Consider the following 18,830-nt stretch of genomic DNA (forward strand, 5'->3'; position numbering starts at 1 on the left):
CGGTAGGACGTGTGAACTGGGGCTCGAAGAAGAAACCGCCACAGCAACAATATTCCAGAAGAGAAGAGAGAAACGTTGTAGTTATTTCAAAGTTAAAAGAAATCCCCCAGAAGTTGCTGACGCCTTCCATGGATGTTTTCCTCGGTTAAAAGCTTACTGGTGTGCCTTGGTAATACTCACATTGTCAGTGGGAGAAGAATCTAGTTGAAAGCTTACAAACTACATCCTTAACCAAGTAAAAACAGGGTCAGGTGGCTTCCTGCTTAATAGGGCCTGAGCAATTCCTTTGGTTTAAGTTTGAGTCCACTAACACTTTCTTTTCTTCCTTCCATCAGCCCAATGTGGGGGCCTCATCTGACTTCCTCTCCAGATGGAATTTCTACTTCACTCCTACTTCTGAGGGAAGTCTCTGGCCCAAAACCTGAACTTTAATGTACAACATGATTTATAAGATGAGAAGCGCCTCCCTGCTAGATTTTATGAACATTTCTACTTTGAAAGGTCAACACAGACCATACTTGAGAACATCGTAAAACTGGGACAATAAGAGGGCAAACTGATGCGACAAGGTGACCCTATCCCTCTGCCAGGAACGGCTCAAGAGGTTAAGTAAAAGACGAGGGCTTATATCCCAGGAAGCAATCTCTTGCATAAGGTCGAGCTTGGGAACACAGCACGCTGAGACAAAGGGGGCTTCGCTGTACTGTCTACAAACTGCCCTGTTCTGCTCCAGCTACGGAGCTAAATGCCTTCCAGCTGGGGGACTGCTTGACATGGATGAGCCTTCGACGGCCCGCAGCAGAGAACACAAACGGGCACAGGGACTTGGCACAATGGCAGGTCTCTTCCTGGGCAGGAGGAAAGCTTGGAAGTCTCTGCTCTGGGCTGTCAATTAAGGAAGGGGAAACACAAAGTGGCTTGGGCAGCCATTTCCAGCCAACCCTGACCTATGACGTGTACACTATTCCCACACTTCATCCTGCTGTAACCGAATGAGGGAGGTGGTCAGTGCGATCTCAACTTAAAAACGGAGGAAGGAGGCTCAAGGAGACTACACGGCTCCAGCACTGACAATGTGAACTGGGGTTGCCCGGTTCCCGACCCCCACTCCGCCCCACACTGCCTAGCCCTCTCCCATCTGCCCACATTACCTTCCTGGGCTCCTCCCCCAACTAGAGCCACTCACACACAGATCAATGACATGGAAAACTAGCTCAACTCTCAAGAGCTAAAAACACAGAAAACCATAATTTGATTGATTCCCTATGCTGGAATAAATCTAAATTAAATCTAAATCACTGTAGCAGACCTGTAGCTACGGAACAGGTTTTCAACGCAACTTTTTCACACCTCACATCCCATTTAACTCCTGAACTAACAATCTTCCCACAGCGAATGTGGCCCCCTTTGGCTTTACAGAGCGGGCAGTTAGGGCACACTGGACGCTGTGTGGTCAGTGGGGGGGGGGGGGGGGGGGGGGGTGCCAGGAAAGAGAGGTCCCGCTGGATAAGCTCTGGCCTCCTTTCACTCAAGTTCTACCTTCATTTCGTCCATCCAGTCCATAATGTAGAGCATTTCCTGGAATATCTTTTGCAACCCTAGGTTCATCTCGAGACGCTGCCTCCGGGCCTTCAGCAACTCCAGTAGGTACTCCCAGAGCCGGATGACATTGTCTTTCCTTGCTGTGATGCGCTTGATGTCATGGTAGTTCTCTGCCTCGAGCTCCCTGGCCACAGCGACCACAGCCTGCACGCGTTCCTCGTACGCGGCAATGTCTGTCTCAATGGCCTCGTGCTTTTTTGTGGCGGCTTCGACTGCAGGAAGGTCAAAACCAAAGTTGTCCTATAGAGAAATGGGGGCAAAAGAAAAACCACACAGAAAATAAAAAAGCCATCCAACTGGAACAGAGACAGAAGTTGAATCTCGAACACAATCTCTGGTGGTCCTAAAGCCACAATGACTTGAGCCCCACCAGCTGCTGGTCTCTGCCTTCCCTAGGACACTTGAAACTCCCTGTTAGAGCTAAGATGCCCTCCCCAAAGCAAATCAGCAACTTCTCATTTTACAGAGGGGTGCAAGCTTGTATCTAGCATCTTATGCTTATGTGACTGGAGCAGGTGACAGTTTGTGCGAACCCAAGGAGAAGGCAAAGTCACTTTTACTTATTTCATGACCAGTCCAACTGTCAAAGATGAAAGGTAAGAGAAATCTCTAAAAATTATATAAATGTGAGTTCACACTCACTCACTGGCTCTAAACAAACTCTGCTTGAGCTGCTTCCAAATCTATGGAAAGTTAGATAAACAGAAGACCAAGTACATCAGAAATGATAAACATCCTCTTCATGGGAAGTGAGTAAGAGGACTCGAGTTACTTTAGAACAGTGGGTGTCGATAAGCAGCTGTCCTGCAGCCCTCGGGGATGGTCTACGTTTCTAGATGACCCCGGGAGAGCAAGTCCCCGAATGAGGTCTAGAGCAGAACCTGAGACACCAGACGCTGGTTTTCGCTCAGCCAGGTCTCCCTCATAGCTGCCTTGCGGTCAAATCTGCGGGCGAGCTGTTCCAGTTTCTCCTGTCTGATGAGCTCGTTCCGCAGAGCCAGTTCTCGCTCGTGTTCCGCTTTTTCCAGTCTTTCCCAGGCCTACAGAGGCAAAAAGGGAACAGTTTCCTGCAACGTTCAAGGAACTTTCCTTGGCTACAGTCAACAGCTAGTACTTCTCAGTAAGACCTGAGAACTCCGTAAAAGGGACATCCCGTTTCCACCCCCATGGACTCCTAAGCCTTGAGAAAATAAATCGTTTTCTCTCAGTTTAGCCTCATGGGAACGCTCTAGCTATATCTAAAAGTCCTGCGTTATATTTGGAAAACAAAACAGTGTAGATAAGGAGCAATATAACTAAATTATTAATCTCTTACTTTGAGAGGAAACAGTAATTACCTTCAACAGATCTGATCACATAAAAAAGATAAATGATTTCTCAGAAAGAAATCATATTACGAATCTCTTATTCACCCCATCCTGAGACACTTGTTTCTTTGCAACATTTTATTTATTTAAGTAATCTCTCTGCCCAATGTGGGGCTCAAACTCATGACCCCAAGATCAAGAGTAGCACACTCCACCAACTGAGCCAGCCAGGCACCCCCACCCCCTTTTTTTTTGAGCTATTTGTTTTTAATTCACACATCTGGGCATTTTGTTCAAAATCCTCACCTAATGTTCACAGCAAATTAATTTTTATGAAATATAGCTTACATTAAGAAAATTCCACTTAAAATATTCTAAATGTATAAAACTGACCACATTCTAGATTCTTCAAATTTCTACCTGGAAATAATGCCCACTGTGAAATTCTATAATTACAGACAAAACAGACCGAAATGGAAACTGCTGGACAGCCTCTCTGATAGAAACAGCCAAAGTCCTAAGCCCTAACCTCTAGAGATTCCAGATACATGAAATATGGTTTCAAGTTCTCCCTTCTGCAACTTAAAGATGCTAGAGTCAACTGCCTTGGACAGATGAAGAGTAACAGGGTAAAGAGAATGAACCAAGACTGGTTTGATAAAATCTAACATTCCCTCCCAAAACTCCGACAGACCAACCCACCACAAGTATTTGCTTGACCCCCTGTAAAACCCGAGGCACTGCTGTCACTCATCAGTTCAGCAGGCCGGGACGGACACTTTCAGACTGCCCTCTTAGCAATCAAGATTTAGAACATGAAGCCTACAGGTCAAGGCCCACACAGGACCAGATGGATGGGCTTTACCTTGTTAATGTCAGAGATGAGCTTGCCCTCCCGGGGCATGTAGACCTTCTGATTGTTGGCCCTCATCTTGCTCTGAATAGTAAAAAGCAGCACTTCCAAGTTCCCCTTCTCAGTAAACCTAAGTACAGGGGGAAAAATATATATATATACACACACACACACACACACACACACACGTTCCTTCAAGGGGAAAAATTCATTTGCTTTTGGAGAAAAAAAACCTTTCACACAGCCATACAATTTTAAAAGCCATTTATCTCTGGTCTGATTTATGTGGTACTCATGTTAGAGAAAACAGTGCATTAGTTTTTGCGTATTACAGACCGCAAAATGCACCCAACTGTGGAATTTTGGTGGGGTTGGTTCGTTGCTGCTACTGAGATTTGTATTTGGGGGAACACAATACCACTCTTTTATAAATCACTTCATTCAAGGTTTAGACTATACATCCTGGATGATGGACTTCATTCAGAGAGCACAGCTGAATACATTCAGCAAGAATTACTTCAAACGACTACCTAGTGTAACTTTCAATGGCTTTCAGAGACCGCAGCAAGGAATTCACAACTGAGCTGGGTTACAGAAAAAGGAGGAATGACTTTCAAACTCTAAGAAGGGATAAGGTCCATAATCCTTATTTGACAATTAGAATTTTCAAAAAGAAGTCAAAAATCAATTTGGGGGACAGCAAAAACTGATCTGAACAGACAGATATAAAACTACTTATTGTCTGTCTGTATTCAACGCATTGTAGTTACACACTTTGCTACAGGCTTATTAGTAGGCCTGACAATGGGTTACTGTTTCAGGTCCACTGTGAGGCTTATAATAAACAATATACATGTACTCAGCTACTTCTCTAAAATCCAGAGCGTAAGGAATTCTGAAACACATCAGGCATAAGAGTCTAGGAAAAGGGACTGGAGACCTGTACCATCTCTTAGGATTCTCACGTATCAGTATCTAGATACCAGGGGCACAAACTACTGGGAAGGGCTCACAGAGGGTGTGGTTTGTAACACAGCTCAGCCACTCAGGGTCAGATAAAAAGGAGTAAGACAGACCCCTGGTGAGAGGCACTCATACGAGATGAGGTCACCTAAGTCAGAAAACAGGGGTCTGAGGCCGCCATCATCTGTCTGCCCACACGAACGGTAATGCATTCCCATCTGCATCTTACTTGGGCGGTTTCTCCACAGTGCGGTAAGTGTTGAATGCCTGAAGCTGTTGTTGAACCCCAACCAGAGAATTGGCAAATTTGCGATTGTTCAGGATAATGATGGTTTGTTCAATCCACTCCAGAAGGTCAGAGGCAAGTGACTCATATTTTTCAATCATTTTTTCTGTTTCAATAGCATTGTCAAGCACCTGTAAACAAGAGTTAGAAAAACCGAACAGTAAGATCATACTGCCAAGTAAGGGAAACAGGCTTATAACCCTATAGAGCACATGCACACTTAATGACTGGCTGTGAAACAGTTCTAGGCTACTCTGACATAAGCATTTTAAACTCGAGGAACTATGTGTTAATAGGCACTCAGACTGCAGCTATTACTTGTGAGCAATGATGACAGCTTAACCCAAGTGTAATTGGTTCTGTAACCTCCCAAACCCCAGGCACAGGGTTTAAGATTCAGAATGACTCCTGCTGCCACAGCTCCAGAATTCCTAGAAAAACAAAAAGGGCTCTGTTTTGCCTGGCCCCATCCCATGAGTGCCCATGAATTTTCCATTCTCCTTGCATTAAGAAGACGGTATCATCTGGTCTGAGGTGTTCTGAAATACATGGCAGGTGAACATCAGCCAAATGAAAAATAAAAAAGCGTAACAGTGGGGCCTTTTCAACTGGATAAGTAGGATTTCACACCCACGACATCAGCCAACTCATCAGATTTCCAATGCCCTGTTTTCTGATAAGGTTGAGGGGAGATGTGTCTCTGGGTCTGAGATGCCCCTCAAATCTCTCCCTAAATACTGTAGCTGCTGCTCCTACCTCCCGTCACTCTCAGAGATGAAGAGGCTTCTGCCTACTTCCCTGCATCTTGGGGTGCCCACCACACACTGCCACCGGCTCAACTCATCAGCGCATGGGGAGAACAAGGCGCTCAGTGGCAGTACATTAAGATGTGAACGCTAATCATGTCTCACAACTTATAAAACTGGTGTGAACTCACCTTTCCAATTCGTTTTCCTTCAACAGCCAAGGCCTTCATCTTAGAGAAGTAGTGGTAATAGGTCACCACATAAGTGATAATGGACTTCTCATCAGGGTGGTCCACACTGATATCTGTAACCCGGAGAAGGTTTTGTTCAGTACTCTGCTCGTGGCGCAACCACCCGGGCTGCAGGAACAACCCAGAACAACTGTTCAACACTGAAACAGGCCAGTGTCTTCAATGTTTGTATTTGAAAGTTCTGCCATCAGTGCATTAATTATAAGGCTAAAGAGGATGAAACCATCTCACCGACTCTTTTATGATAAGAATGTTCATAAATGCCTTCTAACTACTGCAATGGGACATAAAGTCTTAAGAGACACGATCCTTCCTCTCCAGGATCCCAAGCTACCAAGAAGAAAACTAGTGGAGAAAAATGAGGACTACAGAAGAATTCAGCGAGAATTCTTCACGATGTGGCTACTCGCCAGGCATGCTCATCTCCCTACCCACGTCTACTCCCAAACTGGGCTTGTGCTTCTTGTAACCTCATTTCTGCGGATGCCACCAGAACTGCTTCCAGTCACTGAGTCTTTGGACATCCTTATCTTGTTGTTACCTGGTATTCAGTTAGTCACCAAATCCGAGTCCAGATGATCCTATCTATGGAATCTTTATTGTCATTCATGGTTCAGACTCTCATGGTTGCATAAGCAGACCTGAAGCAAGGGCTTCCTCACTGGGTTCTGCTACTACCCAATGCACTTTACACACTGCCCCTGGTTGATCTTCCAGAAGCAAGGCTGCAAACACACTTTCTCCTAGCTCAAAATTATTCAGAAGTGTCCTACAATCTACAAAAAATCAAGTCTAAGCCCCTTAATCCTCTAGAATTTGCCTTAACTTTCCTTCCCTTCCTTCCAACCACTGAGTATCAGGCTCCCTATTAAGAGCCAACCACTGTTGTGACACTTCTAATTCTAGAGCCTACTATTTCTTCTCAGGCACAATCTGAGCCAAACTGGACTATTCAACATTCCCCATACACACTCCACAATTCCCAATATTCCTTCACTTTACTCACAATTTCCCTTTGCCTAAAAGGTCCTTGCCCACCCCATCCCCTTCTTCCTATCCTTCAAGGGTCCACCTGAAAAGTTATTGCTCCAACACAGCTGTTTCCAAACCCTATAGCCAAAATTACTGTCTCTCTCCTCCGTTCCCTTGAAGACTCTGTTTGCATGGGTCAACAGTCTACTCTCTGCCAGGTACTATAATTTGCTTACCCATATTTTCTTTGTTTTACAAGACTACGTCCCCAAGGGTACGAACCTTGTGTCTGGGGAAGCCCTGTGCTGTTCCACCTCTCAAATTCCTGGTGTGTTGTCTTGCATAAAGGGGGTCGTCAGTAAGTATTCACTAAGGGAACCAGTAAATGTATAAAGATGCCAGGAGTTTGAGGTATGGCAATATTGGGTGACACGCTTAACTTGGGACAGACAGAAAAGAGAATACAGAGGATGACTCTTAATTGATAATCAGGTTATTTTTCAAAATGCATTCACATGTGTGCCTTCTATCTTCCTGGCAGCCCTGTGTGAGGCAGTATCGTCTCTCTTAAAGACAAGAACACTAGGGCACAGGGCTGGGAAGCTCCCTGCCCAATGTCACCGAGGCAGCCTATGGCAGTGGGGACCAGAACAGCAGCTACTGTTTCCACCCTAGTAGTCCTTGTAGCCAACTCTGCATCTGCTCGGCCCCATCCAAGTAGGCCCCAAGGAGAGAGAAATGGAGGAAGGCCCACCCCCCCCCCAAAAAAAAAGAAAAAGAAAAAGAAGAAAAATGCTGGTCCTGTATGCAATTTAATAAACACAAAATGTCTACATAATTGGGAAGATGTGAGCAGGCAAAAACCTTGTGGTTTTGTAACTTGTCTGCAACTGTATCTCAGCTGATGCTCTCTGGGGCACTGGACAACTAACAATAGCTAAGGACAAATAATCAAGATCAAAACCACAAGATAAGTGACATCACTGCCTTTTTTAGCTCCTTGTCTTGTGATCTGGGGAACATATATCCCGTTTTTCATATTGGGAAGTGATTAGAAAGATTAACTAATGAGAAAGTTATTAAAAAAAAAAAAAAGGTTATTTAGCACAAAGAGCTATGACTGAGAAAGAATGTCTTCCCACAGTTAAAACAGGGGTTAAGAAGATTAATCACAGCCCAAGGAATTTTAGTTTTGTTTATATTAAGAAATCATTTAATGGGTTAGCACAAAGATAATTTTATCTCCGCTTCCTGTATAGTGAACATATCAGTGAATCTAATGCATTGGGAAATAGCAAGCCTGCTTGGCAGCCTCATGACCTCGATCTGCCCGTGGGGAGTTAAACTTCCTGTTCTATATTTATAAGAAGTTTAAACTTTCACTCACAGTTTTCTCTCTCTAGTATTTGCTCACAGCTAAGAGCTGCGATCTAAAAAGCTCCAGTACTACAAACAAATCCTCTTATATTTCAAATGCTTTTTCAAAGTAAGAAAAAGTGCCTATGACAGCTCCTGCTAAAAGCCTGGAATTAGGATTTTGTTAAGTAAGGGAGCTACAACCTGAGGGAATGCCCCACACAGGTCAGCTCCATGGCACCTGCAGTCAGTCTCTGGGGTCCTGCTGCACGGACTCCGAGTAGAGGGAGCAGTTCCGGGCAGGGCGTGGATGCTCTGCCTCTAGGCAGTCAGCCCTAAGAAGAGACTGTGAGTCCTAACCCTTCTTCCACCCACACGTTCCCGCTTCCTGACGCACCTTCCTCACTTAAGCTCTTCTTGCTCAAAGCAAACACTGCACAGCCTCCTACAAGCCCCCCACCCCACCCCGTCTGTACGCATTCATCCCAAGGCTGCTTGCCACCTTGGGACGAATGTCAGTCAAAAAGCATTCACTGAGAGTCTATAGCAGGTTCCCTTCATTGAGCATCACTGCTAAGAACTTTCAATGACTGATGAATAACCTCTAAAAATAGGGCCCCTACCCACCTTTCCAGTGGTAATTCTATTATTGCTCTAAACACCACTCCCAATGAACTGTTAGTCCCCAAACACACCTTCCTTGCTCCTGGTTCTGCACCTCTGCTCATGCAAGTGCGTCTGCCTAGCAAGCCCTCTCCTTTCCAACACGTTTAAATCATACTTGTCTTTCAAGGCCTTTTCAAATATAATCCTTTGCACAAATCCTCAAGTAATTCCCACACCAAAATTAAGCTCCTCTTCCTGGAATAATTCCCAAAGCACACTGCACAAATAAACTGACAGCAGATTTTCTACTAGCCCCTCACAATATATTAGAGATGCTAAAAGTCCCACCTTTCATCTCTCCAGTCCTTACCTTCTGGATCCAACAGTTTAGTGAGGCCAAGGTGCTGCTCTGCCAGGTTGAACGCATTCTGCAGATTGTAGTGTGCATTGGATTTCTTTAGTTTGTCAAAATCTATCAGGTCAGGCCTATGCAGAACAAGAGTGGAACATGACAAAAACCATGGCTTAAGAACACATATGACCAATGCGACATGATCATTACTCCAAAAATGGTAGAAACTACCCCGTAGCAGGCTAAAACTCTCTATTATTATTTAATCATCAAACAATGAAACCTGATTTTTGAACAAACACTTCAAAGTTTATTAAGAGAGCTGAAGATAATGGGCAAACTTGTTTGTCTGGGAGAATTTACATACTCTCTCACATTTTCCTCACATGGAATGCAGGAATTCCCACCGAGGCGCAACATCTAAGGCAATGGATATGAGGGTCAAAAGTCACCCAGATGTGGGCAGAAAAATGTCAACATTCTACCCCAAAACTGTCAGTATGATTTCTGAGGATGTGACTTACCGGTGTTTGTGTATCAGTGCGTTGAAGGCCATGCCGTCCCTCCAGCTCGTGGTGAAATTGTGAATGTTGACGTTCGGGTACCTAACAAAGACAAAGCATAAGAGAAAAGGCAACAGAGTTACCAAATAAAGATTTACAGTTTTGCGAAATGCAGTGTTTAAGAAAAAGCTTGTAAGTACTATTAAAATGTGAGGCAATGAATATCAAAAGGACAATCAAGTCAGAAGAAATACTGCTTCAACTTCAGCTTTCTAGAAAATAAAAATAAAATACATATCCACGTGGCTTTTCTTTCTTGGTAAGTCAATCCGGACAAAAGATGTGAACGGAGTCTTAAATTTAAAACACCATGGTTACAAAGGAAAAAGTGACCACAACCCCCAGAGACCTCTGAGACCTCTTTGCCTCCACTGGCTTTCCCCTCTGCCAGCAAAGATACCAGGACCCTGCAGTCACTGAGATCTGAATTCTGGGGAGACAGCAAGCAGCTGTGATTATCTATTCATGAGACACTCAGCTTTCTTTCTGAGATCACTGAATTAAATAAAGTTTTATAAACCAAGTATCTCCCTGAAAAACTTCCCTCTATTTGAGACCTACCCCTATTCACTCAGCTATTCTATGCCATTTACAGACTTTGTATCTCTGGTTGATTAAAGGCTTCTAACTAAGTTGATCCCCTTATTAGGAATACCCTCTTTATGAGCTCCATACTTACCATTAATCACGTCCATTACAGCTACAACTGTCCTCAAAGTAATTCTAAGTAACTCTCTAGTTACCCTGGTAGGAAATCGTTTCTAAGTACCACGAGACCTAACAATTTCAGTAACAGAACAGATGCAGTTCTCTAAAAAGTAATTTCACTAAAACTTCAAAGGAAGAATAAAAGGAAGGAAAACCAACACAGGTAATGTATAAAGACTACTCTTAAGTTGACTGCACAAAGCTTCCCCAAAGCAGCAAAAATTAAGAGGAGGAGAACACCCCCAACTGCTTTTTTAAAGTACTGTGGACGTGATTCTTCAACATGGTTTCAGGGTTTTAAAATGCAACATATACTGCTCTCTGGAGCTTCCCTGATAGAGAGGGAAACTCCTCTCGTGCTGTGAGCTAGCTGCAATATCAGCCATCAGCTGCTTGCGAGTTAACGAGCCTTCTTGATGGAAGCAGTGGAGGAGACGGCCGTCAGCGCCGCAGAGAGGTGGCTGCAGTGGCCCGGGGCCCCCGGGGGGTTCAGACTCACCCCGCTGTCTTCATTTGGCACCACAACAGTAATGCGTCCTTGGCAGATTTCTTCTCCTTGTTGTCTTCAGTCTCTACACTGATGTCTTGGATCTAAGATTGACAAACAGAAGACGAAGACATGGCTCAGCTGCGAGAAACGGCCACTGAAGAACCGTTCTACACATACACGAAGAGTAAGCTTCAGATCACAGCCCAGCTGCGCAGACTGTCTACTGTGCCAAAGAAATCTGCTTTCTTCAAGGTTCACCTCACCGCAACACCAACCAGGTTTTCCACTTTGCACACAGATAGGAAGGAAGTGAAGAGTACTTACCTGCACGCCGTCCCAGAACCCCCCCCCCATTAGGGGTCACTTCTAACCTCAAAAGAGTCCATCTTCCCAACTACAAGTGCTCACTGTGAACACCCTGGACCTCGCCAGACCCCAGAAGAATCTTCGGTTCAGTTTTTTAGAACCAAATGTTTTTCACACTAAGGTGCATGTTCCTCTTTGATGAGGACAGCATATATACCTTTTCCTAAAAGCAGACCCAAATTCTCAGAGAAAACATGCACATGTGGGCTTCCATGGTCGGTGCTATAGTCTGAGTGTCTGTGGCTCTCCCCAACTCTTATGTTCAAATCCTAACTCCCAAAGGTAATGGTATTAGGAGGTGGGGCCTAGCAAAGGGTAGGATCCTCATGAACAGGACTAGTGCCTTATTAAAAAAAAAAAAAAGGGCTCCAGAGAGATCCTTAGTATCTTCCACCACGTGAGGGCCCAGTGACAAGTTCGCAAGCCAGAATAGGGCCTTACCAGACCATGCTGGCTTAATCTCAGACTTAGCCTCCAGAACTGTGGGAAATGAATTTCTATTGTTTGTAAGCTACCTTGTCTATGGTGTTTTGTTATAGCAGCCCGAATGGACTAAGACAGTCTGCATTCATAAGCCACACATGGAGAGCATAAAATCAGTATTATACAGAGCCTGGTCTACTGGCACCAATGTCAGCCTGCCTGGGTCTAAAACCTGTGTGTCCCCGGGCCAGCTCTGCAGCTTCCCACCTGAAGAACGGCAACAGCAACAACGGCTGTCTCACCACGCTGCTGTGCACTTACGCGGAGCAAGAACATGAAGTGCTGAGCTCCTAACGAGGAACTCGTAAATGTTACTGCCCTACCAGTTATGTGATTTTAGACAAATGCTCTAAATACCCCTCTGCCCTTAGGTTCTTGCCTATAATACTACAGTGTGGGACGGGGATGGTGTTGGCCTAGAAGGCCGCCCGTCATCTTTTAGCTCCAACTATTCCAAGCTTCCCTGCCCTGGTCCGTCATGGGTCTTCCTATTTAATCTAAAGACATGCCCCAGAATTCTTTCTGGAAAAGAGATAGAAGGATAATATGTAAATACAAGATTAAAAAGTTAGGAACTTTCAACTAGGAAAAACCCCTAGAAATTGTAATAATTATACTTCTAAGAAAATTACCCTTTTTAAACTATGCTAAGCATGTGAAGTATGAGTCTGCATAAACTCCAAACTCTACTATTAGGATCAGTAGTTCTTGTGGAGAAAGTAAATGTGAAAGAATAACCTTATTCAAGGGGTAAGACACAGACTCATCGGGAAAGGCAGGTAGAATTCTACACATTAACCCCTGTCGACCTTCTCATGCTTGTGTGTGAAGAAGGGAATCTATTTTCAAACTCGGTCGTTTAGAAACACAGTCTATCCTTCTGAAAGTATTTACAGGAAGCAAGACTTTCTTTCCAGTTTCTCACAACATCCTTTACTCTCTCTTAAATGGACAACAGAATGAAACCTATATGTCATCATTAGTATTTAATGGATATCTGCTATGCACAGACAGGGCAGGGCAGGTCCTGAGAGCTCTGGACAAGCGTGTGTGCACACACACACGTGCGCACTGGGAATGTAAACAAGGCTGTATATTCAGGAGTTGGGGGAAAGAGAGATCTCTGTGGAATGTGGAGAAGCTTCACAGAGGAAGCAGAAAGTGAGCTGGGCCTTGGCCGATACAGAATCAATACCTATTTGTGGAATGGGTACTGATTTAATACAGCTGCTAGATGGAGGAAACTAGGTCACATAAGACACCCACACTGCAGGCCATGCAGTGACATCTAGGTCTTCCTAGATTTCTTGCCTTAAAGGAAAGAGAAAGTTCATATCAGCATTTACAAGTTCAATTACAGAAAAAGGCAAGCTGTCAGGAAGCTAATTAGTCCATGACTCAACCCAGTTCATGCTGAGAATCCTGGAAAGGGCTGCGTGTGCCGGCTCACCAACGGGCAATGACCCGATGTGAAGAGTGGCCACCATCAGGATGCCCTTCCACGCTCTGATCACTACAGGCCAAAGGCAAGAGAAATAGAACTTTATACTCTACAAAATTGAGGTGAAGCTAAAGGAAGGTCCTACTAATTCCACTTCTGTTGGCCTAAGAATGAGAGCTATAATTAATGAATTTAATGGTATTGACTCCATTTTCAAATCATTTAGGAACTGACAGAAACCTACATGAGAGGTCTGTTTGCAAAACTGAGTCACTGATTGTTGTAATTAACTCCATTCACGATTTCATCTTCAGCAGTGGTTCCCTCTTCAGAACTACTTACTGGGAATCACTGGGGCTGTGATCCAGAGAATCTGAATTAGTAAAAAGCTTTCCCAAGGCCTCAGAGGATCACAAGGCTTGGGAACCACCCATTGAGGGAGTTTCTTCGGACAGCTCTGTTTCAGCTCCTACCCCTCCTCCCACATACACACCCAGAACACTGTTAACTCAAACCCACTCCCTGGGGAAATGAGAAAGAAAACGACTGGTTACAGGCTGATTTCAGAGTTTTACGAAGAATACAAAGAGAGCTATAACGTGATTTCTGCTTCTGCCCTTTTTTGGTGAGATTTTTATTTTGCCAGAAAAATCAATCAGACTTTCTATCAAAGGCGTGGAACAGGAAGGAAAGGCAGAGAGAACAGAGCCACCCAGGAGACAGGACTGTTAGGACATCTGTTTGCAGAGTAACGTGACGCTTTGGTAAGAAGTGTTTCCGGCATTTCAATTCTAGCTGCAAAGCGGGAGCAGGAAGCCCTGCCTGGAGAAAGAGCCAGTGACCCGGCCAGAGGTGCTCCACAGGACTGGAATTCTGAGCTCTCTCTTAAAGGGTTAGAAGCAAGCGCTGTAGCCCTGACGGGCCCTGTAATCCTGGATAAGGCCCCTCCCTTTCCTCACAAAGTGAAGAAATTAGAATGACCTTGAGAGTACCTTCTGGCTTAGAGTACTTCTATACTTGGAGCCTTCCCCTCGGGTATAACAAACCCATAAAATTGTCATCAATTCACACAAGCATAAGGCTTCTGCACATTTCCCCTGAAAACTGCTTCCTCACATCCAAAGGAAAATGAGAAAATGAAAATGGAGCCCACCCAGCTTCTCCTAAAAATACTCCAGGATACGTGCTACAACCTGGTGAAGTTCAGTCAGCCTAATGCCAGTAACCTAGCGTCAACCACGTCTCTGTATCTTTGCTCCTGAAAAGCTCAGGGGCAGACACCAGGTGTTTAGAGTGGCAGGCAGGGATGCAGCCCAGAAACCCCCTTATCTGACGAGAGAACTTTTCAGGGGCTGGCAAAACTGAGGGAGGATGTGGTAGCTGCCACGTGCCGATGGCGGCTGAATGCGACACACGGCTCTGCACCCCTGACTCTGGGATGCCATTTCAACCTGGTCTTCCTGGTTCCTCTGCAATGGGGAGAATCCTGGGGCCAAGTGTCCTTACCTGGAAGCGCAGGATGATGGTCCAGATGAGGCCGAGGGTCAGCCGGTGGTTCCCATCCACGATGTCATGGGAGCCCATGTTCTCAAGATGGACTCTCTGCTCCTTCAGGAACTGAAGGGCCTTGTCCACATTCTCCAGACAGTGGATGCGCATTCGTCCCTTGGTGGGTTTAGGCTAGAAACAGGGGAGCAGAAGGTGGAAACAGATCATCTAACATGGCAGACACAAGCTGGGAGCTACTGCCCAGAGTTCGCACGTGCCCGTTCATGCAGCGCTGCCCTACCCAAACCAAAACATTCAAAAACGTGTGTGCTCGCTCAGTACAAGGACAGTATTTACCTAACATCCTTACAAGAGCAAAGTTTACTGAAGGGACGGTGATCCCTCTTCAGAGGTTTGTTTAATCCTGCAAGGACACGGGTTACAAATGAGCACAGAGGCTGGAAGGTTAGAGAGAAAGGAACCCAGTCTCCCTAAAGGACTTCAGAGCTACTGCTGCCCCCTGACAGTTTTCTGCAGATGCATGGCAACACGCCCGAGGACTTTCTGGCTGCTTTAAACATAAAAATAGGTTTGCTCCTTGCAGGTCTGGGTTGTTTCCTAAGGCTGGCTCAAAATGAAAAGGGGACACACTACCAAAGGAGGAGAATTTCCAAGTGGCAGTTCATGAGGGTGATGCGGAGGGTCGAGAGAAAGGGTGTGACTGAGAAGGATGAAGGAAAAGACAGTATCAGAGCAGTGTAATCTGAATACCCCAATGTCTCTTCCTTTTACCCAGTTCTATCCAATCGAAGCAGCTCTGAATAAATGAAGCAAAAGATCAGGGCACACACCCAGGAAATTCTCCGTGGGTCTCCGTCATCTACTGGGTCTAGAGCAAGCTCATACCTCCACCGCCTGGCTCTGTCCTTTCCTCCTACCCATTTCCCAGCACAGCCCCCACTAGTCCGGGCTGCACCTCAGGCTGACGCTGCTCCCGGCTCTCCCAGGGCCTTTCCCTCTCATCTCTTTTCTTTTCTTTTTTTTATTTTTTAAAGATTTTATTTATTTATTTGAGAGAGAGAGAATGAGAGACAGAGAGCATGAGAGGGAGGAGGGTCAGAGGGAGAAGCAGACTCCCCGCCGAGCAGGGAGCCCGATGCGGGACTCGATCCCGGGACTCCAGGATCATGACCTGAGCTGAAGGCAGACGCTTAACCATCTGAGCCACCCAGGCTCCCCCTTAATGATATCTTTTAACGAACAAAAGATTTTAATTGTGGTGAAGTCCAATTTATCAATTTAAAAAAAAAATTTTTTTTTTAAGATTTTATTTATTTATTTGAGAGAGAGAATGAGAGAGAGAGCATGAGAGGGGTGAGGGTCAGAGGGAGAAGCAGACTCCCTGCTGAGCAGGGAGCCCGATGCGGGACTCGATCCCGGGACTCCAGGATCATGACCTGAGCCGAAGGCAGTCGCTCAACCAACTGAGCCACCCAGGCGCCCCTCTCATCTCTTTTCAATGACCAAGTGCACCTAACTAAGGAGACGGGTCCACCGACACGTGCTGTTTCAAACCCAAAGTGTCCTGGTGCCAAGGCCTGCAGAGCAATGAGCACTAGGCCTTCCTACTAACTGTAGCACAAAGTCAAGTGTGACTCGAAGGGGGGCAGCAAAGGTCATTCCTAACTGAGTGTGAGAGAAACAGTGTGGATGGAATCAGAAGGGGCTAAGGAGGAGGGGAACAGGAAGTAGACTGGGGGCTGTTGGTATCTTCCCAGGCTCCATCAGGTATAACCACTGTTCCTTCAGACTTGATCTTGAAAACCTCAATCGCAAACGCACAAGACCTTTCTCCAAGCCTCTATCTATTCTCTCTCTACAAAATCTCAGGGGAACCTATGTTCCTTTCCACATCCATGTGGGTACAAGGTGTGAGTGGGGCAGGATGGTGATAAAGGTCCATTTCCCTGCAGGTTGACAAGGTCTAATGCCACATCACAGGGACGCCAGTGGATGCGACTGGCCATGCCCAATGAGCTATGGATGGTTCACTGCAGACCCAGATGCAACTCAAGTCCCTGAAAAGCACCAGCCCTTGGAAACACCAGGGCATGAGACACAGGAAGGAACTGGAAAAAAAAAAAAAATTTTAGACAAACCTCTTCAGGTAAATGATCAGACTCCTTCAAATGGTTAACAAACAAACAAACCTCATGAACTTCCAAAAGGCAGGAAAAAAAAAAAAAAGGAAAACTTTCAGGAACCACTCCTCTTTTTTATAATTCTCCCCCAAATCAATCCAAGATTGGGGTGTGGGGGGAGAGGAACTCCCTTTCCCTAAAATTTCCCTACTGCTCACAGCCTTTTATCTTTTCAGTCATCAAACACGAGCAAACCAGCTCTATGCAATATGCTTCTGTTGGACAATTCGACACAGAGGACAACAACTGTGCTGTTGAAAAGCCTATATTTAAGTTACAATTCCACCACTTTCTAGCAAATCAGAGCCTTACTTCTCAACTGTTTACCCATAAACTGGTTAGAATACCAACAATTATCTCAAAGGGCAGTTACATAAATGAATGGTAAACTTATCATTACAGCATTCTCAAACACACAAAATGTCTCTCTACCAGCGAAGGGTACCTCAAGTCTTTTCCTCCTGACAATTCTACTTATAACAAAAAAAAGGGGACTCCCACCTCTCCCCGTGTTTAGATATAATACACCTCTCTGGAGACAACAGGAAATATTTAGGCTCTAGACAGAATTTTCCCACTAAGAGCCTGAGAAGTTGACATACTTCAACTGAAGGCCAGCTCAAAATCAGGAGAAACTGTCTCCAAACAGTGATGATGATAATACCACTCTTTTAATCCCGACACCGCAAATTAAATTCTGGACTGGAATGAAAGGAAAAAGTGGTAGAGAAAAATGTGGTTCGGTGGTGTCCCGACGGAGGGGAAAGGGTGTGAAAATACCCAAACCTTGAAACTTGGGGCTTCTATACATAGTAAGCGCTCTGTAGTAGTTCAAAGCTTATTAGGAAACAAGTCTGAGAAACATGATTTACAGACATTCTAAATATTATTACTGCTCTGTGGCTACTAATTCACACTGGGCTAAGTACTGCACAGAAACAGTTAGTACACGTGCTTTATCACCTCAGTCCCTTTACCACCCTCACGTTTCTCAAACACTTCCCCACATTTCATCTCCCTCGAAGCTCACTCATCTTCAGTGGCCCATTCACGCCTTCTAAGCCAAATGAGTAAATAAGACACGGTGAGGTTAAATGATTCGCTGGTGGCACAGGAGGACGGGGAGTAAGAAGCAAGAGTAAAATTCAAGACACCAGCTGCCAGGTCTCCTGTTTGCCTCAGGGAGCGCTTCTATCCTGTTTTAGGGCACAGTAGCTGGGCAAGCTTAGGGAGCAATGATGACGGGAAATTAATTTTAGGAAGTATGACTGATCTCACAGAGCTGTACCTTGAAACACAATGGTCATTAAAACAGCAGAGCTCCCAAGATCTAAACATTCTCAGCTGTCACTGACTGAGCAACTACGTTAACCTCTTTGTGAGGTGGTTAATGACGGTCATCACATTTAATCCTCACAGTAACACCATAGAATAATTACCACTTCACGAGGAGAAGACACGGGCTTAGACAGATGGGAGTAATCCATGCCGCAAGGATTCCAAAGCTCATTCCCTTCCTGCTATACCAAGAACCCGGAGTGGTGCACATTTCCACGTGAAAGGAAGCAGACTCAGTTCCCATCTGGCAGATAGGTTTCATTTTTTTTTTTTTAAGTGCTATTTTTATATTACTAAACTTCCAACCTCTTAAAAGGAAAAGAGAGATAACAATGGAGAAAACTGAACACAATGGAATTAGGGGGAGCGGTGCAGTCCTCAGTAATACACTTTCTTGAGGCCGTGCCCCAAGAGCGGCTGATTCTGCCAAGAAAAGGAGCGTTCCCTGTCTTGCCTCC

At 45.1% G+C, this 18,830-nt stretch overlaps 1 protein-coding gene across 3 annotated transcripts in view; it reads right to left on the minus strand.

The window, feature by feature from the left end:
• The window catches only part of SPTBN1 (spectrin beta, non-erythrocytic 1), a 195,735-nt gene that overhangs the window by 46,928 nt on the left and 129,977 nt on the right, over positions 1–18,830 (minus strand). For all 3 annotated transcript variants that reach the window (XM_045884987.3, XM_045884988.3, XM_045884989.1), the window contains 9 exons: positions 14,852–15,025; positions 11,065–11,156; positions 9,819–9,899; positions 9,313–9,428; positions 5,949–6,061; positions 4,955–5,142; positions 3,775–3,892; positions 2,484–2,642; positions 1,540–1,842 (listed from right to left, as the gene is read on the minus strand). In XM_045884987.3, the coding sequence (XP_045740943.1) occupies positions 1,540–1,842; positions 2,484–2,642; positions 3,775–3,892; positions 4,955–5,142; positions 5,949–6,061; positions 9,313–9,428; positions 9,819–9,899; positions 11,065–11,156; positions 14,852–15,025 (1,344 nt within the window). The remainder of the gene's footprint in view (positions 1–1,539; positions 1,843–2,483; positions 2,643–3,774; positions 3,893–4,954; positions 5,143–5,948; positions 6,062–9,312; positions 9,429–9,818; positions 9,900–11,064; positions 11,157–14,851; positions 15,026–18,830) is intronic.

Source organism: Mirounga angustirostris, unplaced genomic scaffold (genome assembly GCF_029215605.1).
Source record: "Mirounga angustirostris isolate CCGP_5_RB_7025 unplaced genomic scaffold, mMirAng1.0.hap1 SCAF_10, whole genome shotgun sequence".
NCBI classification, from domain to species: Eukaryota; Metazoa; Chordata; class Mammalia; order Carnivora; family Phocidae; genus Mirounga; species Mirounga angustirostris.